The 27,800-nt window shown below is 56.5% G+C and overlaps 1 protein-coding gene across 1 annotated transcript; it reads right to left on the bottom strand.

Annotated features, from left to right (window-relative positions):
* On the bottom strand, nt 1–27,714 carry GABBR1 (gamma-aminobutyric acid type B receptor subunit 1). Its single transcript, XM_053904832.1, is given in 26 exon segments — nt 1–1,096; nt 1,098–1,190; nt 1,423–1,487; nt 1,490–1,565; nt 1,716–1,844; nt 2,275–2,402; nt 2,983–3,076; nt 3,393–3,500; nt 3,591–3,707; nt 4,776–4,908; nt 5,335–5,483; nt 6,879–6,880; nt 6,955–7,032; nt 8,392–8,455; nt 9,044–9,286; nt 16,847–17,038; nt 17,459–17,524; nt 18,166–18,267; nt 19,201–19,371; nt 19,645–19,779; nt 22,779–22,939; nt 24,038–24,058; nt 25,320–25,505; nt 26,220–26,423; nt 26,998–27,091; nt 27,427–27,714. Coding segments are annotated over 25 exon segments (2,892 nt in total). The 5' UTR covers nt 27,427–27,714; the 3' UTR covers nt 1–1,015.
* Nucleotides 27,715–27,800: the final 86 nt, after the last annotated feature.

Raw genomic sequence — 27,800 nt, 5'->3', positions numbered from 1 at the left:
GGGACATGAGCAGGGGGTCAGGGGGAGGGGGAGTTAAGGGAGGGAAGAGGGGTAGAAGGGGGACAGGGAGGAGGGGACATGAGCAGGGGGTGGGGAAGAGAAGGGGAGACATGAGAGGGGGTGGGGAAAGGAGTGTACATGAGCTGGGGATGGGGGGAAGTTCGGGCAGAAACCAAGTGAGTGGGAACTGGGGACAAGGGCATCACCTTGTGCAGGGTGGGCACCTATAGCTCTGCTGGGAGGGTGCCATGATTTCCAGGTGCAGAGGGGGAGGTACCCAGGTACCACGAGCACGCAGGGAATGCGTCTGGATACACACGGATGTGCCCCACTGGGAAAGACCCGCCTCAGCTACACATGCACACGGGCCAGGAGAGCTTCGGGGTAGCAAGGACACGTGACCCCGGGGGGAGGAGACAGCACCTGTGCAGGGCAGGTGTGGGCCAGCATGAGCACGCGCAGGTTGAGGCGGGAAGAATGAGCGCCAGGAGGAGGCAAAATTCAAGAAGGACAAACCTGGTGTTAGGGGTGAGGGGTGAGGGGTGGACCCGGGGAAGGAGATTACACGAGGGTGGTAGTAGGTGAGGGTGTGGCAGGAGAGGAGTGCAGAGGTGGGCGGGGCGGAAGGGAGGGAGTATCAGGAGGTGGGCGGGGACAGGGCTGAGGTTGGGGGTGGGGGGGGCCAGGAAGGCGCGAAGGGGAGGGAGCACCAGGAGGTGGGCCCTGGCAGGCCAGGCAGAGGTGGGTGTGGGCAGGGCAGATGTGGGCGGGAGCAGGGGGAGGGAGCATGGAGAAGTGGGCGGGGACAGGGCGGAGGTGGGCGGGCAGGCAGGGTGGACTGGGTGGGGGGCGCAGGGGCGAGGCACAGAGGGGACAGCGGCGTCCAGTGGACGCAATTTGGTGAGGACACAAGAGACACCGCCAGTTCCCAGAGTCGGAGAGTCCGAGAGGCCACCCGGCCTCACAGAGGGGGGACTTCGTCCCGGCCCTCCCCCTTCCCTCCCCCCTCCCAGCCTCACTTGTACAGCAAATGAACCCGGCTCCCGTCACAGCTGAGCCGGTCAGGGGGCTCATGGGGCCCCCTGGGCAGGCCCCCCAGAGGGGTCTGGGGGCGTCGGGGGGTGGCGCCGCGGGCGGAGCTGCTGCCGGGACCGGAGCTGGTGGCGCAGCTCAGAGACGCGCTCCTCCTTCTGTGGGAAGAGGACGGGAGAAGGGGGAGTGAGGAGCGAAGCCGGGGTGGGGAGGGGGGGCGGGGGGCGGGCGGTTGGGCAGGGACGCAGAGGCAACAGTGGACAGAGGAATGGAGAGTCAGGAAAGAGTGCACAAGGGGGGCGGGGGGGGGGGGAAGGGCAGGGACAAGAAGGGACCAGAGAAGTGAGGACCAGGGACGGGAGGGACGGTCCGTGCGCCCCCACCGCGCACCTCGGCAATGATCTTCTCCAGCTCCCGGTTCTCCTTCTCCAGCAGCCGGGACTTCTCCTCGTCGTGTTGTTGGTGGAGGACCCCGTCTTCATGGTGTCCTGAGCCTCTGACTGCCACTCGCCGCGGGTGACCAGCCGGCGCACCTGGGAGGCCAGTGTGGGGGGGTGTGGGGTGCTGGAGCGGGGCGGAGGGGGGGAGGCCAGGAGAGGGGCAGGGGGGCAGGGGAGCAGAGGCCCAGGATGAAGGCCGGGTTCGGGCCAGACCGCGGGGGGCGGGGGCGGGGGGAGCCTGACCTTGGGCACGAACAGTACCACCAGAGTGATGTAGGAGGAGAACACTATGGCGAGGGACGCGAAGGCAAAGGCGGCGTCCTGCTGGCTGGACAAGATCATGGTGACGGGGGCGGTGATGAGGCACAGGACCTGTGGGCGAACGAGCTTGGGACCTCCGGGCTCTCCTCCCCCAGGACGGCCCATGAGGACACATGCTGGCACAGCTGCCCTGCCATAAGGGCCCAAACGTGAGGCCACCCTCTTGGGCTCTAGGTCAGCCCCTGCCTCTCCTGCTACCATTACACACATTCAGTCCCCAAGTGTCCCACACCTGGTGGCAAGCCGACCTGGTCAGGGAACCACACGCAAGCCATCTAACCTTTCTGCTTCCTCGCCCGTGTAGTGGGGACAGTACCGTGTGCCTCATGGGCGGTCACAGGAAGATTAATGAGACAGTGTCTGCAGCGTGCTTTACCAACTGTAAAGTGCTTGGCAAACCTGGGGCATTAAAAACTATTTAAGACTTGCACCCACTGACCCCAGGCAGCCCCTGGGGTCAGGGCCAGGTGCTGCGGCTCACCGCCACATTGTAGATGGCCATGCCCACGGCCCTGTGGTCGTTGATCTTCTCGGTGGACACGCTCTTAGTCTCATAGGCAAGAAAGATGCCCAGCAGCAGTAGCAGCCCCTTGTAACCATAGAAAATGCCTAGAACAGCAGGAATCGGTCACATGGGCAACAAGCCCTCCAAGCGTCCACCCCTGCATCCACTCTCCGCCCACACCCCCCACCTACTGCAAACAGGGCTCCCCTCCCATCGGCCCCTCTGACCTAGCACAGCCATCTCTGTGCATCCCCCAATCTGACCACCTGACCACCTCCTCCTGGGACACAAGTGGATGACTGCTGACAGCAGCTATCCACCAGCCCCGGGGCCACACAATGTCTCACCCCCTCACCCTCCAGGCTGAGGGTAAGTTTTACCCTTTGTGGTAAAACCGCAAGACCAGAGCAATGTTCAGGAGGCCAAAAGGGGCCTGCCCCAGGCCCTCACAGCTCTGGTCTTCCTATAGGGAGCAGACCAGACGGAAGGGGTCAGGCCATCCCCCCTGGTCCCTCTGCCACACCCCTGCTTTAGCCCCCCGCTCCTCCTGGAAACAGTCCAACTCTCCCCCATCCCCAGAAAGGATCAGTGCAATGACACAGAGGAGGACACTCTTCTTCCGAAGACCCTTGTCCCCACCAGCCCGCTGTCCCTGCCCCACCCCCTCCCCCACAGCCCACACACCGAGCCACGTATTCATCTTCTTGGAGCTGCAGTGCTCCAGCTGGGGCAGGATGGACACATCAATGTCTTCCTTCGGCTCCTCCTTGGCAAAAGTCTAGTGGAGAAATTGGGCCACCAGAAAGATGGCAGTCACCCTCCCCACCCACCCCTGCCCCCCCTTTTCTAGGAGACCAGGCCCCGTGCTAGGCCCAGGGGTGTTTTCGTGAACCCCAGCTTTCCACATGCCTGGAAGGTCTACACATCCCTCCTGGCTCCCCACTACTCGCTCTCATCAAGGAACCTCGGGGCACCGGAGCACGATGCTGGACAGCGCTCTCCCACGAGTGGCTGCACGCCTCCAGACCGTACTCAGCCCAGACACCAGCGAGCCCCACTCGGCCCTGGCCTCAGTACCTCCTCCCAACCTGTACCTCAATGGTTCGATGCAGGGGGTCCACAATCTGCCAGATGGCGAGAGTGACCACATCCATGCCCACCAGCAAGCCCACCGTGGCATACAGCTTCCAGGGCTCCAGCGTCTGCACAAACAGAGCACAGGCCAGTCGGAAGAAGCCCTCTAGGCCCCGGGAGCCAAGGACCTGAGGGCCGAGGAACAGCAAGCAGCTCACCTTCCTCCACTCCTTCTTCTCCTCCTTCTTCGTGAAGACCGTATGCACCCACCAGATCTTAGTGAACATGGAGCCGTAGCCCAGACTGAACCCCAGACCCAGGAGCCAGAGGCGGGCCTGGCACAGGACGAGAGAGCAGGGCAGTGTGGGGCAGAGCCTCGTGAGGGAACAGGGGTACAGCCGGTGGGGATGGGGGTGTGGAGGGCCAGCAAGGGAGTCCCTGCCTTCAGCAACGTCCTCCCTTCCAGCAGGGTGACCGGCCACAGTCTCCTGGGGTTACTGGCCAATCGGGCGGGTTACAGCCCCAGACCCTCCACAACACAGCCCCACCCACCTCTGCAGGCCCATCTACGGGCCTTTGCTCCCCCTGCTCCAGCCACACTGACGTGCCCGCCTGAGATGCTGGCTTTTCTAACGCTGCAAACCACGTGAGTGACCACCTTTATCTCTCCAGCTGATAAAGCCCAGTGTCCTTTGATATTCAAATGCCACCCCTGCTGGGGTCCAGCCATGTCCTGAGCTGCTTCCTCTCTGCTTCCACAGCACTCTGTGCAGACACCCCTCCTAGAGCCCCCTCTGTCTACCTCTCCCACTGCTTTCTGGTTTTACTGGGGACATACAGCCTCTGGCAGGGTGCACGTGCACAGCTGCAGGGTCGGGACGGGCACACAAGGAGGCGTGAGGAGGGCAGGGAAAGAAGGACTATTTCCCACCAGCATAACAGAACTACAGAAGCCAGCCTTTCCCCACAGCCCAGGACCTGCCATGCCCCGAATACCAAGAACGTCCTCCCTGCCCCCACTCCCTGCTGTTAGTTCAGGTCTCCGAACCACAACCAAGGCCACCCTGGGAACCCAGTTCCTTCTCTCAGCCCCACACAAGCTGCCATTGTTCAAGGGCTCTTTGCGCAGACCCTCCTTCACCCTCAACACCTCCCCTCTTGTCCATGAGGCCATGGCAACCTTGGAACCGACAAGAGAGCCACACAGTGAGAAGGTCTGGAGGACAGAAAGAAGGAATGGGGCCAGGCAGGGACCACAGGGGTGGCATTAGGGGGACAGGGACAGTCGAGGAACGGCAGGGGACCACGGCCTTCCGGGCCGGGCTCCTGGGCCGTGGGGGGGGGGGGGGGGGGGGGGGAGGACAGCTTCCTCCTGCAGGGTGTCCACCCCACATCCTCCTTACCTGACAGACAAAGGGGAACTGGCTTCTGCCAATGTGGTAGCCGTCCAGCCCGAGGGGGAAGACGGCAGCCAGTGCCAGGGCACAACCCACAGCAGTCAGATTGTTCAGGTGGGGCTGGGAGTTCTGGATGTAGCTAGGGGCAGAGGTGGGGGTTGGGGGGGGGGAAGAGTAGAATTAACCTCTTCTCCTGGGGGGTCACCTCCTCAGTGCCGCCAGGGCCTGACCCAAGCTCGGCCACGGGCAAGGGTGCATGGTGCAGCCTGGGAGACAAGGCCGCATGGGCGGGGGCTGGCACAGAGCTGCGGGGAGCTCCCCAGCCCAGGACACCACCTGCACACACTGTGTCCCCTGGCCCCAGAGGCTCTTGGTGTCCAGACAGCTGCTTTGGGGCTTGGATGGGGGGTTTCCAGGCCAGTGGCCACTGGGAATGCATTAGAGTGAAAGCATCCACCGCCCAAGGCCTCCGGAGGGTCTTATCCTTGGTCCCTCGGGAGGGGAGGGCATGCCCGCTGTCTGGGAGGGGCAGACAGAACAAGGAAGTGTCAGGAAAGAGACTTACCGGACATGAGAGTTGTAGATGTTAAAAGACAGACAGACCACAGCCAGGACAATGCCCAGGCTGGACAGAACAGAGACGGAGATGAAGAGTTTCTGGGACATGAAGCGAAATGTCTTGATGACCAGGGTCTGGTCAGCCGGGGGGGGCCCCTCCTGCATGGCATGGGGGGTAAGAGGGATCTGGTCAGCTGAGGACCCCTCCTGCATGAAACTGGGGGGGGTTCTGGCCAGGTGGGTGGCCCCTTCTGCATGGCATGAAGGGTAAGAGGGGTCTGGTCCCTCCTGCATGGAACTAGGGGAGGGGTCTGGCCAGCTGAGGACCCCTCCTGCATGGCACTGGGGTGTTCTGGTCAGGTGGGGGGGGGGTCCCTCCTGCATGGAAATGGGGGGTCTGGCCAGGTGGGGGGGTCCCTCCTGCATAGCACTGGGGGGGGGGGCACGGGGGACAAGGAATGAAGATGGGGCAGGTGACACTGTCTCTAGTCGTGAGGACATGGGGACCCTCGCTGCCCTGGACCGGGGCCCCTCCAGTGCCCACTCCCTGCCACAGGGGGTCAGGAAGCAGTCAGAAGTGAGGGGTGGAGCTACAGACCCAGATGTATCACCAAAGCCCTAGCCTGTTTCTGTCATTGTCTGTTCCGTGTGTTTTTCTGTCTGTTTTGCAGCAAAGGAAAGTGGGTGGGAAAGAAGGGTTGACAGAGATAAACCTCACGAGGTCTCTTATGACTCAAATCAAAAGCTGCAAAAGACAGCTGTAGAATCATAAATCCAGAAACTTCAAAGTATCCAGGCTGGTCTCCTCACCTTAGGAAAACACTGATCTGTGATTTTTACCCCTCGTAGGGTGATATACCCAAAGGTGTTTTCTGGTTATTAATAGGGGAAGCTCAAATGTGTCATCGAGTTCACAGGGGAAAGAACGAAAAAAAGAAAAAAACCAATTTCAATTTGTTTCGCTTTAAAAAGAAAAGTATAATTTAGGCCGTGCAGCATTTATAGCAGCACAGAACACTGTCCTAAATTCAAATTATGAAGAAATGTCAGCTCACCAGCAGTGCTGGGAATCTCTAGATCCCAGCTGGGTAGGGCAGCTGTCCCCACCTCGGTCCCTCCTTTTGTCCACCTTGAGTGTCTTTCCTATTTCTGATCATTTAGCCCACAAAGCACACAAAGAGTAATTGTTTCCTTTTTCCCTTTAAAAAGCACATGTCATTGGAAGAGAATTACATGAGGTTTCAAAGCCTCTCCTATAGTTTAAGTTTTCCTGACAGAGATGAAGAGGCCATTGTCGGCCTCAAGTAGCTGGTTCAGAGACAGCAAGGCACCAGAAGCTGGTAAACCCAGACGGGGTTTCCTGGCTGCCCCCTGTGCACCCCCACCCCTAACCCTCATACCTGAGCAATGTCCTATCCATACCAGTGCATTGCTACCAACCACCTGCCCCTCCCCAAATACACAGCTCCCCTAGCCGTGTCCGAACCTGGGCCCCCGCCCCCAGACCATGTACCCCACATTCTAGCCTCAGGCACCTGCCACCCCCTTCACCCCTGTTCACATGCACAAGGCTCTCCCTCAACTGCTCAGAGGCACTGAAGGAAAACATCAGCAGGGCCCTGCTTACCAATCCACTTGTCCGTTTTGGACCAGGAAAGGTCATCCTTGGTGCTGTCATAGTAGCCAATCTTCTTGTAGCTTCCACCTGGATGGGGACAAGGCAGGGGGGTGGGGTGGGGGTTGAGGGCCCAGCCCGGGCACGAGCTTCCCAGGGTTCTACTTCACCCTGAGCCCCTCAAGGGCACCTGGGAGGACCCGGGGGCTGCCTGCACCAGCAATCTGACCGAAAGCAGTACAGGATGGGCGCCAACACAACATACATACAGAAGAACACCTTCTACGTCTAAATGGTCCGCCGCCGTGCAGCAGCCTCACACCTCTCACTGCGGATGTCTCGCACGTCGATTCTGGCTTCTAAAGCTTTCAACATCCCTACTCATTCTCCCTCTCATGACAGACAGAATCACAGGATCTATTTTCCCAGTGGCTTTCATTTTAATTTTAGACATTTCTCTTCTGTTGGCTTGGGTTCTAATTCCTTGGAAAGTTGCATCTGCCTCTTTAAAGACCCACAAGACAAGACGGAATGCAGCATGCAGCTCCTAAGATTCCTGCTCCACATCTGGTTATGAACAGCTTCCTTCAGAAGCCAGCGCACCGCCCTCCAGCAGGGGTGGGAGGAGGGGGGGAGGAAAGGGGGAGGAGGATGGGGCGAGGGGAGGGAAAGTGGGGGAGGGGAGGAGGGTGGGGGATGGGAGGTAGAGGGGGGAGGTGGTTCGAAGGAGGAGGATGGGAGGTGGGGGGAGGGGAAGAGGGGGATGGAGGGTGTTTGGGGGGGATGGGGTGGGGAAAGGCGGGTTTTGGGGGGATGGGGTGGGATGTGGGGAGGAGGAGGGGGGTGAGGATAGGGTGTGGAGGAGGAAAGGGGGGTGGGAGATGGGAGGAGGGGGATGGGGGGCAGGAGAGAAAGAAACTTCCCTCCGAAGGCCACACAATGGCTCTCTTGCAGGGGCTCTAGGAAGCTGGTTGGGGTGTGAACAGTTCAGCTCACAGAAACCTGGCAAATACACACATACATGTGGTAAATTATAAGAAAATGCAATCTAGAAAAACCAAACTATGACCACCACACAAAAATTAGGATGCTTGTTTATATAGCAGGGAAATTCAATAGGTTGGTTCCTTTACAAATGGTCTCTGCCAGATGTGGCTTTCCTTGAGTTGTGGGTAAGTGACCAACAAGGCGTTAGCCCCTCGTTGGCAAGCCACCCAAGGGAAATTCCTGAAATTAAATGGGAAGCCACTGGGGAAAGACGGGCTTTCACTTTGCCTGCCCCTCTCCAACTCCTGAAAACCCACTGTCCCTCAGCTTTTCACTGCTCTCATACTATAAGAGCTTGACAGGCAGTTAGAGGAGAGCAGCCAGCGGTGGGAGGCCCCTAGGTCATTGAGTCTTACCCCAGGCAGTGACCCCAAACAGCTGGCCCCTGCCCCCTGCGCTCACCCTGCAGCTGCTCGATGAGAGTCCAGGCCATCCGGGAGCCACTGGCATCGAAGACCACATGGCCCTGAGGGAGGGAAACAGGCGGAGGCAGACAGAGGTGATAAAAGCAAGAGCGAAAAGAGACTCAGGGACTCTCTGGATCCTTATGCTTTGATGTAACTGAGCCTCTGAATGAAGTCTATTTCTGGCATTTGCCTGCATATAGGACGTACCCCAGATGCCCATACCCTAGATTTCAGACACATTATTCTGTTGAAAAGAAGCTTCACCCATGGGATTTGAGTGAGAAAGAACCCCAGGTAGAGCACCGGAGACCCGGCCCCTGGCTGTGTGACCTGGGTAGTCACAAAATCCTTCTGGACACTAATTTCCCCACTCTGAAAGGAACAGGAGACAACCTATCCGACTATTTCCTCCTCTAACGTTCTACGATTCTCATCTATTAATTCCTACACTGGAAAGAAATGAGGGAGAGGTGGAAAGAAAAGGAATACACCACTTTTCCTTCTAGTCTCTTATGGGTTCTTCTGGTTTGGGGGTCCCTACCCCCCAACCCAAGACCCATTATTGCAGAGACTGACGTGCACATCCAGGAGGAGGACGCTGTGTCTGTGGGAGGGTGGGGAGTGTGAAGGAGGTCACTGTAACTCACAGAGACGCCCTCGAAGGACGAGGAGTTCATCGCCCGGTAGATTTGGTCAGTAATGGTCTGGTTGTTATAGTTGAAGTCCTCCAGGCGCACCCCCGAACGGCCACCCCCTCCGGATGTCTTGTTCAGAGCCAGCGCCAAGGCCCAGATGGCGTCGTAGGCCAGCGGCGCCTCCTGGAACCCACCGGTCTCCTCGGGGTGTCTCTTGAGTCGCTTGGTCAGCTTCTCCACAAACTCCTGGGATGTCTGCGGAGGGAAGGAGGGGAGAAAGGGTTGGCGCAGGAGGGGGTGGGGGCACGGCTTCTGATTCTGGCTCCAGAACTTCTGCTAAACGGATGGTTTGTGCTCACGACAGATCGAGCGCACGGACCTTCGAAATCTAACCATGCCCCTGTATCTCTTAGATCAGCCGGTGAGCTGGGTCCAGGGGCTCAGCGTGCCCGGCCACTAGCTCAGAATGGGAACAGAACGTCTGAGGAACAGTCGCTCTGCAGAACGAATGGCAAGAGAAAGGAGACGTGGACGACCTTCTCTCGTGCTCAGACCCAGCACCTGACAGCTCCTCCAGTTCGGAAACACCCTAGATGAGGTTCCTGCAGAGCCCTCCTCACTGGACTCACCAGGCAGGAAGGGGACTCTTCAGTGTGCTACCTGCCTTACCGTCCTCACGGGCCTTCAGCTCACAGCCCCCTGAAGGGTGTTCGAGAGACTGAGAGCCCAGAAGCAACCTTCATGTGTTTGAGGTCCAATACTCAGCCCCTACCCACACCCTCCCCACCCTCAACCTCTTTCCTCCAGAAGCTAAAGAGAATGAGATAGCTCCTGTAACTGTCAGGAGATGAATAAAGAGCCCTAAATTTCTGTACCTGGCAATGACCTCATTTGGCTAAATAACCATAGGTCAGTTGCTCAAGTTTTTGGAAATGTCTACCACGTAATGGAGAAAAATCACATCTGTCCTCTGTTACCTCCCAGAGGCCACACAAGGAAATACCCAGAGGCTACCTCTTGGCAAAGCACAAGTAATACACAGGGCACCTCAGAACTCTGTTAGATCTGGAATGTACTAACATCCTCAGACTCTAAGGAAGAAATGAATGATGAAGTATAAATAAAAATCTGTTTCCCATGCCCTGCCCGCTTTTCTTTCTATTCAACTTTCTGAAGATACAGGAGTGGGAGGTGCAAGGGGCAGGCAGTGTGGTACAGGGGAAACTGCCTCTAAAAACAGGCCAGGACCAAGTTCCATCCGTCTGCACACCCTCAGCACCCAGCCCTGTGCCCAGCACACCATGGACAAGCAGTAAATGTATCCTGGATTAGGGCAGCAAAAACTACCCCACATGTAATTCTAATGGGAGATACATGTCATTGTACATTTGCCCAAACCCACAGAATATACACCCCCAAAAGCAAGCCCTTGTGTAAACTATGGGCTTTGGGCGATAATGTATCAATGTTGATTCATCAACTATAGGCACTCTGGTGGGAATGTTGATAATGGGGGAAGATGTGCACATATGGATTCAGGAAGTATATTCTTCTCAATTCTGCTGTGAACTTGAATTACTCTAAAAAAAAATAAAGTATTTTTAAAAATGTCCATTGGCACTTTTCCAAAGAAGACATCCAGATGGCCAACAGACACATGAAAAGATACTCAACATCACTCATCATCAGGGAAATACAAATCAAAACACAATGAGGTACCACCTCACACCTGTCAGAATGGCTAACATTAACAACTCAGGCAACAACAGATGTTGGCGAGGGTGTAGAGAAAGGGGAACCCTCTTGCACCGCTGGTGGGAATGCAAACTGGTGCAGCCACTCTGGAAAACAGTGTGGACATTTCTCAAAAAATGAAAAATAGAACTGCCCTATGACCCAGCAATTGCACTACTAGGTATTTATCCAAGGGATACAGGTGTGCTGTTTTGAAGGGACACATGCACCCCAATGTTTATAGCAGCCCTATTGACAATAGCCAAAGTATGGAAAGAGCCCAAATGTTCATCAATGGATGAATGGATAAAGAAGATGTGGTATATATATAATGGAATATCACTCAGCCATCCAAAAGAAGAAATCTTGCCATTTGCATAATGTGGATGGAGCTAGAGAGTATTATGATAAATGAACTAAGTCTGAGAAAGGCAAATATCATATGATTTCACTCAGATGTGGGATATAAGAAACAAAACAGATAAATGTATGGTGGGGGGAACAAGAGGAGAGAGGGAAACAAACCACAAGAGACTCTTAATGACAGAGAACAAACTGAGGTTGATGGAGGGAGGGTTAGGGGGATGGGCATTAAGGAGGGGACTTGTTGGGATGAGCACCAGGTGTTGTATGTAAGTGATGAATCACAGAGTTCTCCTGAAACCAATATTTCACTGTATGTTAACTAACTAGAATGTAAGTACAATTTTGGAAGAAAACAAAATAATAAAAACAACTTGAAAAAATAAAAAATAAAACTAAAAATGTCCACTGGTGGGGGCCCTGGGTGGCTCAGTCGGTTAAGCATCCGACTCTGGTTTCAGCTCAGGTCATGATCTCAGGGTTTCAGGGTTTGTGAGTTTGAACCCCACGTCGGGATTCTCTCTCCCTCCCTCCCTCCCTCTCTCTGCCCCTCCCCTGCTCACACCCTCTCTCTTGTCTGTCAAAATAAATAAATAAGTAAACTTTAAAAAAAATGTCCATTGGATAGATCTCAATTCCAACTGACCCATCTACCTGCTGTGTAACCTCAAATGACTTATTAAACCCCACTAGTTGGATATTCAACTTTTTTTTAAGTGGCCTTCAAGCTCAGTGAAGAGCCCAACATGGGACTTGACCTCATGATCAAGACCTGAGCTGAGATCAAGAGTTAAACACTTAACCCACTGAGCCACACAGGCGCCCCCTGGTTATTCAACTTTAAAATGGGCATAATACTATCTCGAAGGGTTATTATATAAAATAACAATATATATAAAATACAGGGTATAAAGTAAGTTGCAGTTTCTCTTTGTGAATCTCCTTGTCTCTTAATCTCACTGTTGTCACTGATACTCAGATCTATAATCAGGCTCAGCATTTCAGGACCTGTATCCCCAACTGTCTCTGAGGCATTTGTAACTATACGATCAGTAATCCAAAATTAAAAATATCTAAGACTAAGCTCAATTTTTCTTCACTCCCAACAGTTCCCAATACATGAGACTGAAGCTTTAGAATCACCTTGGGCTCTTTCAAATCATGAAGTCCTCTCAATTCTTCTATTGAAATGTTTCATTAATAACCATCAGCCCCTATGGGGCACCTGGGTGGCTCAGTCAGTTAAGCGGCCGACTTCGGCTCAGGTCATGATTTCACGGTCCGTGAGTTCAAGGCCCATGTCAGGCTCTGTGCTGACAGCTCAGAGCCTGGAGCCCGTTTCAGATTCTGTGTCTCCCTCTCTCTCTGCCCCTCCCCTGTTCATGCTCTGTCTCTCTCTGTCTCAAAAATAAATTAAAAAACGTTAAAAAAAAATTAAAAAGGGGCGCCTGGGTGGCTCAGTCGGTTAAGCAGCCGACTTCGGCTCGGGTCATGATCTCGCAGTCCATGAGTTCGAGCCCCGCGTCGGGCTCTGTGCTGACAGCTCAGAGCCAGGAGCCTGTTTCGGATTCTGTGTCCCCCTCTCTCTGACCCTCCCCCATTCATGCTCTGTCTCTCTCTGTCTCAAAGATAAATAAACGTTAAAAAAAATTAAAAAAAAAATAACCATCAGTCCCTACACTGAAAAATGTTAATAATAATAGCTAACATTTCTATCTCCTTACAATGTACTGGGTATTTTCTAACATATTTATAAGGTATTTGTAAGGTGTATATATAAATTTATTTAATCCTCAAATAATCTAATGAGGTTTATTGCCCATTTTAGAGATAAAGAAACAGTCACAGAAAAGTTAAACTTGCCAGAAGTTATACCGCACAGCAGGGCTGGGATTCAAGGCCAGGCAGGCTGGCATCAAAGTCCTTACTCTTGGGGTGACTGGGTAGTTCAGTCAGTTAAGAGTCCAACTTTGGCTCAGGTCAAGATCTCACGGTTTGTGGGTTCGAGCCTCGCGTCGGTCTCTGTGCTGTCAGCTCAGAGCCTGGCGCCTGCTTTGGATTCTGTGTCTCCCTGTCTCTGCTCCTCCTCCGCTCTCTCTTTCTCTCTCTATCTTTCAAAATAAATAAATAAAAACTTAAACAAAAAACAAATGTGATGGAGGGGCGCCTGGGTGGCGCAGTCGGTTGAGTGTCCGACTTTGGCTCAGGTCACGATCTCACAGTTTGTGAGTTCGAGCCCTGCATCGTTCTCTGTGCTGACAGCTCAGAGCCTGGAGCCTGCTTCAGACTCTGTGTCTCCCTCTCTCTCTGCCCCTTCCCCTGCTCACACTCTGTCTCTGTCTCTCTCTCAAAACTAAACATTAAAAAAAATTTTTTTAAAGTAGGGAAAAGCTGATAACAAACCTGGAAACAATCTCAGTGTTCATCAGTGGGGAGTGTCCAGACCCACCATGATACATTATACAATGTTAGTTTAAAAGAGATAATTTAGGGGCGCCTGGATGGCTCAGTTGGTTAAGCGTCCGACTTTGGCTCATGTCATGATCTCACGGTTCGTGAGTTCGAGCCCTGCATCGGTCTCTGTGCTGACGCTTGGAGCCTGGAGCCTGATCTGGATTCTGTGTCTCCTTCTCTCTCTGCCCCTCCCCACCTCCCCATCTTGCTCTCTATCTCCCTCTATCAAAAATAAATAAACATTAAAAAATAAAATCTTAAAAAAACACAAAGAAACAAAGTCCATAGTCCTCCTAACCACCTTGCATCACGTCTGCATGTGGACATGCCCCCTCCGAGAGCACCTGCCCAGCAGAGAGCCGCTAAGCTGAGACTTTCTGAGTCATCCTCAGCCTCAAAGTCTATCCAATCTCCAGTTCAAGGTAAACACTGGATCAGGAAAATACCCAGATGGAAAGGGATTCATCTGCTAGGAATGGGGTCCCCCCTGAACACATCTTCACAATTTCTGCTGGCTCCAGGTCACTTGACAAACACACTTGACTACAGGGGGCATCCCCCCCCCCCCCCGACTAAAGTTACCAAAAAAAATGTTTCCCCTTGGGTCAACAGAGATATAGTTGCAAATGTTCAAGTAGAAACATTACTAGGCATCTCAAGGAGAGGCAAACAGCAAAACTTCTACAACCCGTAGAAATTAATAATCAAGTATAACTTTATGACCCTAATTTGCACCAGCCCTTCTGTCACAGCCCTTTCCGGCGCTTGTCACTGACCTAAAGGGTGTGTCCTGGGGCAGCTTTTGATTTTGTATTGTACCAAGATCTGATGAGACCTCTACCCCAAGAGACAGAATCTTATCCCCAGGTACAGCCACCTCCCCACTGCCCCTCTAGCCCCAGAACTGCAATATTTCCCCAAAACTACTCCAACCTACTGTCCTAAAGTATGTTTCTCAACATATGCAGAAAAAGGATTCAATAAAAAGGATATCCATTCACAATAAAATCCCTTGGCATTAAGAAAAATAAAAATAAAAATAAAAATAAATAAACCAGGGTTTCGCAATCTCTGCACTGTTGACATTTGGATCAGGATAATTCTTTGCTGTGGGGACTGATCTGTGCCTCATCGGATGTTTAGAAGCATCCCTGGCTTACCCATCAGAAGCCAGTCGTGACAACCAAACTTATCCCTAGATATTGCAACCTTTGGAAAACTACTGCTCGAGCCAACAGTCCTCAAGATGTGGTCTCCAACCAACAGCACCAACATCTCCAGGGCACTGGTTAGAGATGTAGGTTCCCAGGTCCACCTCAGACCCGCTGAATCCGAACTTCCAAAGGAAGAGCCCAGTAATGTGTGTCCTAATAACCCTACAGGAAGGTGAAGCTTGAGAGTCAGTGCCCTTAAGTGACAGCCATCCTTATGGGCCAGAGGCAGCTCTGCTTTTCTCAGTCAGCATGGCTCTGGCCCCTGGGTCCAGCCTGTGCTTCTGGTCCACTCTCCTGGTCCCTGCTTGATTCATCCACCATCTCTTCCCATCAGTGGTTCAGGCTGCTTCTACCCCTGGAAAATCTCGGCTGGTCCACTTGGTGTTTCAAGCTATGAAGCAGACCTCCCGTCACCAGAACAAAGGCTATGGCCTCAAAGGCAGGCACTACCTCTCTCTAGAGACCAAGAGCCAGAAAGACACCCTCTCGCTCATTGAGTTCCAGAGCCCAGATGTCCCTATTCTCTGCCAGGGACTCCACTGTTGCCTGCTGTGGGGCAGAAGCTGGGACGGGCAGGGCCTGGGCTCTAGGCACCAGCTCCAGTACTCCCCAGGTTCTCTCCAGGTTCCCCAGGATGGCTCACCGCTCAGGTGCTCTGCTGGAAAGTGATCCCTGGGAATTTCCCCGGACAGAGTCCACAACTGGAGTCCACACAACACAACCCTCTGCTAGAACAGACTGACTGGACCTTCTTCCTCCCCTGCTCCAAAACTGTCACCAGCTCAGGTGTTAGCCAATAAAGGCACAGAGTCTTTAGTCAGCATTCATGGTTTTCCATGGAGGGTGATGGCGCAGAGGGCTTGGGGTCAGACTCCAACAGGGGCCAACTCTGGCCTCACGACTCAGCAGGGACAGGGCCGGAGGGTGATGGGGCAGAGGGGTCTGGGGTCAGACTCCAACGGGGGCCAACTCTGGCCTCACAACTCAGCAGGGACAGGGCCAGAGGGTGATGGGGCAGAGGGGTCTGGGGTCAGACTCCAACAGGGGCCAGATCTGGCCTCACGACTCAGCAGGGACAGGGCCGGAGGGTGATGGGGCAGAGGGGTCTGGGGTCAGACTCCAACAGGGGCCAGATCTGGCCTCACGACTCAGCAGGGACAGGGCTGGAGGGTGATGGGGCAGAGGGGTCTGGGGTCAGACTCCAATAGGGGTCAACTCCGGCCTCACAGCTCAGCAGGGACAGGGCCCCTAGGCCAAGTCACTTAACCTCTTTGCATCAGTTTCCTGGTCGATAGAATAGAATTAAAACCCTAATCAGAGCATTAGTGGGAGGATCACTGAAATCATGTACCTAAGCTCCTGGTTTACTACACAAAAGCATTTTCACTGAACCTTTGTTTTGATGAGATATTTGGGACTTTACAACCATGAATTTGCCCCTGGCATGCTTTCCAAAACAGGTACCCCAGACCTGGAGCTACCCCTGGGAATAATAAGCAGGCATGCAGATTACCCTGTAAGCTGGCTCAAGACGCCCATGGTCCTTGGGGTATAGCACTGAGAGGAAAGGAGCAGGTGCCCCTCCCGCGGGGCCACCCCAGCCTTCCCAACCAGAGCATGTGCCTCCCAGCTCTAGGTCCGCCACTATCCGTTATCCGGAAGTAACTGACTTCAGAACTCCCTTTTATATCTGAAATTCTAAAAGGGAATCATTGAAACAACATCAGGAACCGAGCTAATTGAGTATCAATCAGGAGAGAATATTAAGCAAGTTCAAAGGGCCCGGAAGTCACTAAGAGAATAAAAGGCGTTTCAGCTCAGGAACAGCTCTGCCGAGGTGCCTGCGTATACAGCATCTATATTATCATTAACGCCTCTCCTTCACTTGACTTCTTGCCAACTGCTCCTTGTTGCCATGGTAACAGCCCTTCCACTCAGGTGGGCCTAGTGAACTTGCCCCTCCCATCTCTCCTTCCCGCTCCCCTGCCCTGCCAGGCTCCCTCAGTCCTCGCCCCTGCCCAGGGGCTGGCTTCTAGGTCCCCATTCTCACCATGTTGGAGATGCTGCGGGTATTGGCCGGGTTCAGCATGACGATCTCAGTGGTGATGTGGCCTTCCACAGCCTCCGTCATCTCGTCCACTGTGCAGTTGATGGACGGGTCGTAGATCTTGAACCAATTGTCAGCATACCAGCCGATGAGGAACCAGACGTACTTCTTCCCGAAAAGCCGCTCCTTGTACACCTGAATGCAGAGGAGGAGGGAGGCTGGGCCCTTCTTTCTCTTTTTCTTTTATTTCCCTTGACACTCTCCAGCCTCTTGGGAATCAGAGAAGAGCAGAGAATTGAAAAGAGGAATCTACAAGTCTCGGAGGGAGTGGGAAAGACTCGACGATTCCTCCTTCTAAGCTCCTCCCCAGCTAATCAGGAAAGATGGGACTCGGGCTCCTGCAGAAGTACAGAGGGTACAAAACTGAGATCTGGAGAAAGTGCTGTGTGTGAGAAGCCAAGATGGGAGGCAGAGTCAACAGACAGGAGCATCATATTACTCGTCATCTCACAGCATCTGCTATCAACCTGATCAGAGATGCAAACAGGAGACCCCACAACACACCCAACATACAGAGCCTACCCAGACCCCTGCCTCTTCTGATTCCAACTCTACCTCACAAAAAACTTTCCGGGCTTCGGTCTCATAGAACAGTCCCACGATGATCCGGGCATCCTGGCGCTGCAGAGTGGACAGAAACAGCTGCTGAGGGAGGCCTGGAAACAGCCAGCTGCTGAGGGAGGCCTGGAAACAGCCAGCTGCTGCCACGGCATTCATCCCCTGCCCCAGAGTGCTTAATGCAGGGTTCTGCTGGAGGGGTAGCATAGAAATGTCACTGGACAATGGAAATTAACCTCCCCAGGAGATGCTGCTATCTCGCAGAATCAAAATTCTGTGATGCGATAGAGATGTTAGCTGGGGGGGTGGAGGAGAGGGGAAAGTGGGTGATGGGCATTGAGGAGGGCACTTGTTGGGATGAGCAGTGGGTGTTATATGGAAACCAATTTGACAATAAATTATATTCATAAAAAAAAGAAACGTTAGCTAGCATGGATTGTAATCATATTGCAACATATCAATGTATCATCACAGCTTATATAATATTACACATCAATTATATGCAACCCATTATATATACATATACATATACATACATATATATAAATGTATCAGATCAACTCGTTGCAGGCTGCAAGCTTACACAATGTTATACACTAATTATATCCCAACAACCTGCCTGTCTGGTTCTCCTCTCCAGCCCACCACTGTCCCCCCAACCCGGTCCCTCTGTAGGCTGAGCCCACCACTCCCAACCACCCCACCTTAAGGTTTTTGACAGGCACAGCTGGATCTGAGAAGAAACTCTGGCGGAAAGTAATCTCGATTCCAGCCTCCTTCACTCGTTCCTCTAGGTCGTCCAGAGTCTTGGGTGGGAATAAGAAAAAATGGAGAAAGCACAGGTGCACAGTGGCATAAAGACCGGAGATGCTACCTGGGGATCATACACTCTGAAGTGGAGGAACCACAGTTCTGACCCTTCCTTCAATGGCATCTGCCCCAGGGTGGGAAGAGCTCAAAGGAAAGCAGCTGGGGTCTCAGGGATGGTCCTCCATGGGAAGGTACTTACGAGCCCCTCGCAAGGATCTGTGTCCTGGGAGGTCACCCTATCCCCCCACCCCCACCCCCCACCAATCCCTACCAAGCAGCAAACATGGGGGAGAGCAGAACAGAGGAATCGGGGAAAGATGAGACAGGGTCTGGTGTGCACACGATGGTCTCAACCTCAAGAGGCAAGTGGGCAGACAAAAGGATCACAGAAGAATGTCCTGGTCACTGAGAGAAAGGCAGGGGAGGATTGAAGGGCTGCTGAACATGAGGGCGGGTGGATGATCCAAAGACCAGAATAAAAGGAGGGGCTGCCTCCGTCAGGTTCAGAGCCCTGAGCTTCCTCTTTTCCACCCGTGCTGTTCCGGAGACGTCTTCTGCCTCTCCTGTCCCTCCTTCTCCGTTCCCACTCACACCTGCCACCCCGAGTGTCTCTGGATTTGCTGCCTTTCTGGGTTCTTCTCTCACATTCTCTCTCTCATCTCATCTGAACTGTGGAGTGAACCTACTTTATTAGAAGTGGGTCATTTGGGTCTGTCTGGGGAAGAGAACATCAAAGGAACAAAATGTCCTAAAACTAAGAAGTTGGAAAGAATCTTGAAAACTCAGCTCTGCTTATTCCTCTGGCTACAGAAAGAACATGCACTTAACCCAGTCAGAATGTGTCTGCTTTTGATAAAGAAACAGGATCTTCTCCCCAAAAGGGATCCTGGCCACACGTCTCCACTGGCATGTGGAAAATGCGCTCTCACCGAGGTGAAGACCTCAGTGGTCTGCTGGATGGTGGCGATCTTCCTCCAGCCCCACTTCTCAAAGAGCTTCACCCGGGTGGGATTGTGGAGTGTGGCCGACGGATGAGTTCGAAAGAACGTAGGGAAACGCTGCCGGTTGGACAGGGCCGGTGAGCTGGAGCCGTAGGAAAGCTGAGGGACAGACACAGCGCGGGGCACGCTCACGCTCCAGGCTCCCAGGAGAGGGGACCCTCACAGACCCACCGCCTGGCACAGGTGCCTGTTCCCTGATCTGACTTCACTTCCGTCTGACAAGAAGCTAAGGCAGCTGCAGCTATCAGCCCCCTGCTGCCAGGAGGCCCCGAAGGACCAGGAGTCCTGCACCTGGGTTCCTCCACAGCCCTCTTACATGCTGTCCACCCCTGTTCAGCTCCCACCTTCTGAAACCCCCCCACCCCCACCTACCACAATGAGGTTCCACATCCTGGCGGCCTCGGCCACAAGTGTGGAGACAGAACTGCAGCCAGGCATGAGGATGATCTTGATGGGGTCATTGTAGAGCAGCTCGTACAGGTACTTGGTGGCTTGGCCTGGGTCACACTGGATGGGAGGGGGTAAGCGTGGGTTCTCCCGGTGCCCCCCCGCCCCACATCTCCAACAATCTAGTCACTCCTCGAGGACCCATCCCACCACTGGACCCTTGTGTGCTTTTACCATTTTCTCCTGCCTACCCTCTCCTGCACGCACCTCCATCCGTGTTCATGCAGACACAATCTTCCCTCCCTTCAGCCCCTGCTCAGACATCCCCAGCCTCACTTCCTCTAGCACCCCTGTCCCTTTTCCCCTGTGTCTCTGTTCCAAATCTCTGTGAGTCTGCAGGAATGTGAATAAACTCTCCCCAAGTCCACAGACAGGCTCCTCAAACATGGCATGAAAATTCCTCCCTCGCCTCTCCCCACCGTCCATTTTCCCCTGGCTCTTCCCTTTCCAGGGCTAGAGATAAACAAACAAGAGAGAACAGGGAGCAGGACCACTAGGGGGTCCTGCTGGGCGATCCCTCCCCTCCTGCTGGGCTCTGACATTTGACGGGTCCATTAGAAAAAGAAGCCTTGGAGGGGGGGCGGGCGGCAGAGGGAGAAACAGGTGAGGAAAGAACTGGGAGAATAAATAGAAAAGGACTCTTAACAAACCGGGTGTTTTTAGGGGTGCGTGAAGGGGAGGCAGAGAGCTGGGGAGGGCAGGGGTGCTGGGAGGACAGCACGTGGGGAGGAAGAGCCCCATGGTCTCCCCCTGCCTGTTCCCCTCCTGCTGAAGTTTGACATTTCAGAAGCCGCTGGAGCCCCAAAGGAAGCAGAGAAGAAATGGAAGCCAGTGGGAAGCCAGGGCAGAGGAGAAACAGGAGGCACAGGGGACTGGGGGGGGGGATGGAAAAGGGGGGGCCGGCAGTGAGCAAATAAGGAAGGCCCCCTAGAGCTGCTCGCTTCCCACTGAGGCCTGACATTTGAGACCCTGTGGGAAGCTGGAGCAGGGAGCCAGGTGGGGCAGGAAGAACAACACTTCCCCCCCCCCCCCCCCCCCGCTAGGAGGGGCTTCTCCGGCAGGCCCCACCATCCTGAACTGTCTCAGGGGGTCACTGCAGATCCTACCCCAGCCCATCGCAAAGCCCCTGGGTGCCCCCCTCCTGGCTTGAAGGAAGGGTAGACAGGAACACGGACATACCAGAGCATACACACAGGGCCACTAGCCTGCCCCACGTCTCTTCCTCCGCTTCTCCTTCCTCCCCTACCTGCTCTCAAACCCTTTCCCTCCACACCCTGCTCCTCACTGCAGATTCCCTCCGTGTGATGCCCACCCCCTCCCCCATAGACTTCCTCTCAGCCTCCCCTCCGCTCTCTTCTGCAAAGGATCCGGATTTGCAGGCAGGAAACCACAGGAAAGCACACATTCCTGTTAGTCTGCTTTCCTTGTGCCTTCTCTCAGGGCCCCCCCCCCCCACCTGCTTCCCAGCACCTCTGGGGAGTCACCTCTCATGGTAGAAGAGTCTGAGCCCACATCCAGACCTCCTGGTGACCCCAGTCATGACACCTGCACCCAGCCCTCCCAGGCTCCCGCCCCAGACTCCCGCCTCCAGCAGCCCTGACCCTCTGCCCTAACTCCTAATTCTTTTCCAGCTCCCTGCTGTCCCTCCACAGGCGTCCTGGGGTCATCTACCTAGGCCTCCTGCATGACAGGATTTCGTGCTCATTCCGGACCAGACAGTTAGAATATGTGTTTGAAACAAACTCCTCTACCATGGAGAAGTTTAAGAGCCCCTCCCCAAGTGTCAGGAGGGATCTGAGTCCCCTCCCCAAGCTAACAGTCCCCATGCACCCCACCTTCAACCTCATTCCTGCCCCCTCGTCCCACACAAACCCATTTCTAGGTGCAGATGGCTGTTGGAAGAGTGACAATAAATCCTGAGTCCAGCCAGGTGTAAGATGACCGTTTCATCACCTCTGCACTCCACGGTCCCCCAGTCCCTCGCGTTTCCGGGGCCACACGTCAGACAGGATAAATCTGAGGCCGGAAGCCACATCCTTCCCCACGTTCCCAATTACTCAAATGGGACATAGGGTGGGGAAGGAAACTCATGGCCGACCCAAATTTTCTCACCTTCCGCCTTCCTCTGGTCCCCGCCTCCCTAACCCTTCGAGCTGGTCCTTCCTCACATCTTAGAGGCCACAGTGCTGAACGGAGGAGCCACTCTAGACCCAAGTTCCACAGGAGCCCAAGGACTGATCTTCACCCCGGCCCTCCTGCTTGCCCCCTCCCCCACTGCCCTTCTTGCTGGTTCTCTCTCCTGCCGGTTCCCAGACTCCCTCTATCCCTAGGCTCTTGTGCGGGCTCCCTGCAGACCGCTAACCCAGTTCGTTGCCCATCTCCCAACCGTTAGCCCCTCCCCAAGCACAACACGCAGTGTAACCCACAACCCAGGAACCCTCAACCCGGTTCTGGTGGAGAATGTGCAGAAACCTGGTGGAGCTCACCGCTACCTGGCTGTTTCGTTGTGATACATACACGAGAGCACGCAAGTCCCTCAAAATTTCGCTTATTCAGTCCCCATTCCTCCCAGCTCCAACCTGCTGTCAAGATTTACCTCGTTACCATGGAAAACGTGAGCCGGCCTCAGCTCCTGCCTCGGACACCTCCTCCACCCCTCCACCCACCCCAGGAGGTAATGAACTCCCCAGAGGGTCAGGGTCAGCTGGTGCCCTACACCCATCCCCAGTTCCCCCACCCCCGCCCCCACGTCCAGGGGTCCTGGGGAGCGGAAGGGTCACGCTCCCAGCACGACCCACCTCCTAACCCCCTGACCCTCATCTTGAACCTCCAGCCCCTCTGACTCTCCCCAGGCTCCCACACCCCAGCCCACCTCCCTCCAGTCACACGTGGGAGGGGTCCACTTCGCCATCCCAGCGGTCACCCAGGCCAAGGCGCCGGGCTGGCCTCCTGCCCCGCTGTCCCCTTGCCCCTGTCCCCCTGCCCCTGTCCCCCTGCCCCTGCCCCCCCTACCCCTGCCCCTGCCCCCTCTCCGCCCCCGCCAGGACTGCCAGGACTACCTTGCTGTCGTGGTGGATGAGCTTGAGCTCGTAGTCCGGCAGGATGTCCCTGCGGCTGTTGACGTCCTCCAGCGCCATCTCCACCGCGGGCTGGCAGGCCTGGCCCCCCGGCCAGCCCCCGCTCATGGGGAACAGCGCCCCGATGTACACTGCGCGCCGCTCTGAGGAGGGGTGCGGGGGGACCCGCGGGTGAGGCCGCGGGAGGTGAGGGGAGTGGGAGGCCCACGCAGGGGCCACCCCCGCCGCCATCACCACCAGGAGCGGCAGCGGCCACCCCGCCCGGGGAGAGGGGACCCCCGGGCCCATGGCGTGGGGAGGGGGGGGGGGCTGCTTGGTGGGGAGGAGCTCAGGGGGGACACTTTTCCCGGGGAGGGCTGCTGAGGGGGTGTCGAGGCGGCGCCTCCATCCCGGGTTTCGGAGGGCGCAGGGGGCCGGAGCCCCCAGGACGCGCGGAGGGCTGGCTCCCCGTGGCCCCCGCGGCTCCCGCCACCGCCGCTGCCGTGGCCACCGCGGACTCTCCTCGCGGACTGACCGACCGACCGAGGGGAGGAGGAGACGGACGGCTGGGAGGGGGCCCTGACGTCACGGGCGGCGCGCGGCGGCTGGGGGAGGGGCGGAGGGAGGCGCGCGCGCGTGGGAACGCCGGGGGAGGGGCGGGGAGGGGAGGGGCGGCGGACGCGACCCCCGCGGGACGCCAGGGAGGGGCGAGGAGGGGAGGGGAGGGGGCGTGCCGGGAGGGGAGAGGGGGGTGGAGAACCGGGGCGAGAACGGGGGTGTGGACGGACGGGCGGATGGATGGGACGGGGGCGGCCGGGGGGGACAGGACGCGAAGGACCTGGGATCCGAGGAGGGAGAGGGAGGGGTGGGGAGGGCAGGGGCGGGGGTGCGGGGTCTGGGGGGGAGGGGGGCAAGGCCTGGCCCTGAGACGCGTGCGCGTGGCTGGCGGGGGCGCCTGGAGAAAGCCCGGGGAGGTCGGGGGGAGCCCCGCGGGGAGGAATTGGGGGGCCCCGCCGGGCTCTGCCCTCCGGGAGGAGCGGAGTGGGGAGGAGGCGGAGCCGAGCGCTGGGCGCCGAGCGGGGAGTCGGGAGGGACCGCAGCCTCGCAGAAAACCGGGACTGGAGGCAGAAACCAGGTAGGAAGGAGGGGCCGGCCGCAGACGGGGGCGGGGGGCGAGAAGGACGGGCCCCCACCGCCTGGGGTGCAGGGGCGCGAGTGGGGGTTCGGGGGTGCAGTGCGCGAGAGGAGGGCTGTCATCTCACCTGAGTGCGGCGTTCGATTCACTGGCAGCAGGAAAGACGGGGATCAGAGAAGAGTTACCACCGGCTCCCGGCTTCCCCGGCCTGAGCCCAGCCCCCTCCCACACCTGTCCATGCCGGGAGGCCCGCGTGCAGCAGAAGCCTGCGTCTCTGAGGGGGGGGAAGGGTGCCTGGGGACAAGAGCAAGGTGGGGCTGTGGGTCAGGACCTGTTGGTTTTCTTCTTTCATTGTTCATAGGACAACAGAATTTGAGACAGGACATGGGCAGATTCTCGCTTTGTGGAGCCTAAGTATTATAAAATTCAGGGGCCTCTCTTTAAGAAGAAAAAACTGCAAATTACAAATACAATTGATTTTAAACTGTTGCTGTTAAAATCTTACTTTTGCATTTTTTACAAAAAGCTATGACCGTGTGAACACATTACTAGAGCACAGGACGAGACCCTGGATAGGATTCCCAGTTTCCAGAATGGAGTGGTAAGGTATAAGCAGAGCAATGACATTAGGGGACGAAGCCAGGCCAGGACCTCCAGAGAGTCTGCAAAAGTGGGGGACGCACGAGGTCGGCCTGAATCCCGGGGACAAGAGTGCAGGGGCAGAATCTGGGTGCCCAGGACAGGGGGCATTCTGCTGAATGAAATGACAGAGTAGGTGTTGGACACAAGACTGAGTGCCCTGGGGAAGGACGGAGGTTGTCGGAGACCGTCCTTTTCCCCTCCCCCATCCCCGGGTCATCCTTTAGTGCTCTGACAGTTCTGCCCCCAACTTTAAGTCTTTTTAAATTTCACCCTGATAACTTTCCACCCCAGATATTCTTTCCAATCTTAGTGTTTTTTCTAAGTATGACATGATTTATTTCTGAGTCTTTACAATAATCCAGTTATATAACAAATGGAAAGGAATCAATTGTAGAAGAGGGTTATGCCTAGAAACTTCTAAGTTTAGAGGTAGGCTAGGGGAAACTGCAGTATTTAAACCTTGAGAAAGGTGATGGAGGGTGAGATTCATAACGGAAAAGAGAACATGTAGAACTGGGAGCAGGGAGGAGATCTCTAAAGAGGAAGGTAGAGGAAGGGGGCCCCAGCGTAGGCGAAGTGGACACTGATGCTGCAGAAGGGGGCTGGAGAGAGGCAGGCGAGGGCAAGAGTTGGGTTTTCACCTCCACTTCCCCAAAGCCCCCCCCCCCATTTTGCATGGCACCCCTTCCCTTCCCGCCATCCCTTCCACCCCGCTCCCAACCTCTGGCACGCGTCCTCAGCTGCATGCAGGCAGCCGGTCCCCTCACCCTGGCAGTGGGGCTTGGGAGCACTCCACTGGCCCTGACTACAGATGCTGCGGGAGCTGCCCACCAGATGGAAGTCAGGGTCACACCGGAAATCCACCCGGGCTCCGTCCAGAGCGGGGAGGTCCCCACCCGTCAGGAAAACCTTCCCGTTTTCCAGGGCCAAGTATGACTTGGAGCAGATTCGGACTGTGGAGAGACACGAAAAGGAAAAGAGAGGCAAGTTGGGGCAGGGGGCCTCAAGCACCCCACTCGTCAGGAAATCAGATGTGCAAGGGGTTTGGCTCTGGCGTCCTCTCCTCCCCTAACCCTGGAAGCATCCACACACCACCCCAGGAAAGGGAAAAGGCATTTCCATCCATGGTAGGAACCTGAGGTGGAGCTGTAGGTGCACAGAAGGGAATCTTTTCAAAGTCAGCGGCAGTGGGCGGTTCCCTGGCTTGGAGAGTGCGGATGTGTAACTTTAGATGCACAATTGGATTTACCTTTCTTATTATAGTTGGTTTACAGTAATGTCAAACTGGGTTTCGCTTCGTGGGTATATGGCCTCTGCGTTGGAGACAGAGGTTTTCAAGACTGCAGTGAAACCATTTTATGAGGGTTTTTGCTCAATCTGCCACTAGTCCTCAAAGAGAAGAACTCACAGGCAAGATGAATAATCAAGTTATTTTGTCAAGTGGTCAGTGGCCTAATGCAGGGAGGATGAGATGAGGTGATGTGTGGGCTGCTGACTTTACGGCCTCCAAGTGCGGCAGGGAAGTCCCTCTTACATGGTGTGAGCTCTGTAAATGTCCTTGTGAATTGTGACAGTGGTTGAAAGTGCTGACCTAAGCAATAATGCTAAGTGTGAGGCAGGCCGAGGAATGATCTAGAAGAGAAGAGGGGCTCGGGGATGCTACTCACCGCAGCGGCTGGGAGTGTCCATGTCTGTCCAGGAGCCGTTGGCCAGGCACTTGCGGACCTTGGGCCCCACCACCTCGCGCTCCCCCCGGCACACGTACTCGATCTCATAGTCCACGGGCAGGAAGTTGATCGCCTTCACCTGGTCCCGAGTCAGGCCCCTGTACCTGATGCCCCCTTCCCAGGGCGGGTGTATGATCTGGCACCCTGAGGGGTGAGTGGAAGGCTTCAGAGAGGAATGGCGGGGAGGGGAGGGACAGAGGGCGTGGTCAGCGGGCAGGTGGCGGGCCCAGGGGAGCAGCTGCGGTGCCAGAGGGTGGGGGTCGGGACGGGTACAGAACCCGGGACTAAAGGAGAGAGAGCTCTGCGAGCTCGCCAGTGAGGAAGGAAGGGTGCAGGTTGGGGGTGATGGGCAGAATTAAGAAATGGTGAAGGGGTACACTGTGCCGGCGAGCTTGGTAAAACAGACTGGAGGAGGATTTTTGAGCGAATTAGGCTGAGAGGGCAGGGGGGCCTTAGGCTCCCTGGGCAGCAGTGTAGGCAAGGAAAGAGGGGTGGGGTTGGGCTCATCATGCAGGGTCCCCGAAAGGTGGCCTATGCAGCAGTTTGGGGCAGACAAGAGGGGGCGCTGGATCACAGGCGGGGGTGATGGAAAGGAGGTCAGGGATGTCACAGTGGGTCCGGCGGACGGGACAGGAATGGGGACCAGAAAAAGGGAGGGGGAGGGGCAGGGAGAGGGGGAAGGGGATGGGGGTGCCCGAGGTCGCCGGCGAAGGTGCACCTTCGGAGGTGGCGTTGGGGGTCTGCGCCCCGCCCGCGCCCGGGGGGCGGAGGAAGAGCGGCGCCAGCGGCAGCAGCAGCAGCAGCAGCAGCATCTGAGTGACAGGAGGCCGTGAGGGCCGGACCCCCGCCGGCCTGGCCCAACCCGGGAGGCCCGCCCGGCCTCGCCCGCCCGGCCTCCCGGGGCCCGGACCCGGCCCCGACCCGGCTCCTCCCGCCGACGAGACGCGCGCCCGGCGGAGGAGGCGGGGGCGGAGCCCCGCGCGGGGTGGGGTGGGGGGGGGGGGGAGGAGAGAGCGCCGGTCCCCACCCTCCTCCTGCCTCCCTCGGCCCCCCACCCTCCCGGGACTCCACCTCTCGGCCCCCGCGCCCCGGCCCGGCCCTCCCCCGCGCGCCCCTCGCGGAGCCCGGCTGCCGGCCCGGCTCTTACCTCTGCGCCCGGCCGGGCTCCCCGGCTCCGCGGCTCCCCGGCTCCCCGGGCCTGCAGGCCCCAGGCCCGGCAGCTCCTCCCGCTCCCCTCCGGTCTCCCCGACCGTCCCCTCCGCCCGGCCCTCCTCCCGGCGAATCCGCGCTCCGGCCCGGGTCGCCCTGCCCTCGCGCTCCCCCAAACCCCACCCCGGTCTCTGCTTCCCGGGGCGGCGGCGGCCGCGGGAGCGGGAGCCGGGAGCGAAGGAGGCGGCGCCGGGGACCGGGGGAGGCTCCGGGCGGAGGGAAGAAGGAGGGTGCGGAGCCGGCAGGGCGGGGGGGGGGGGGGGGGGAGGGCGGGGGAGCCCGAGGAGCGGGCGCCTCCCACAAGCAGAGCCC

The sequence above is a fragment of the Panthera pardus genome, unplaced genomic scaffold (assembly GCF_024362965.1).
Source record: "Panthera pardus isolate Hobbes unplaced genomic scaffold, ASM2436296v1 HiC_scaffold_17, whole genome shotgun sequence".
Taxonomy (NCBI): domain Eukaryota; kingdom Metazoa; phylum Chordata; class Mammalia; order Carnivora; family Felidae; genus Panthera; species Panthera pardus.
The sequence above is the reverse complement of the archived record's forward strand: the minus strand, read 5'-3'. Positions and strand labels throughout refer to the sequence as shown.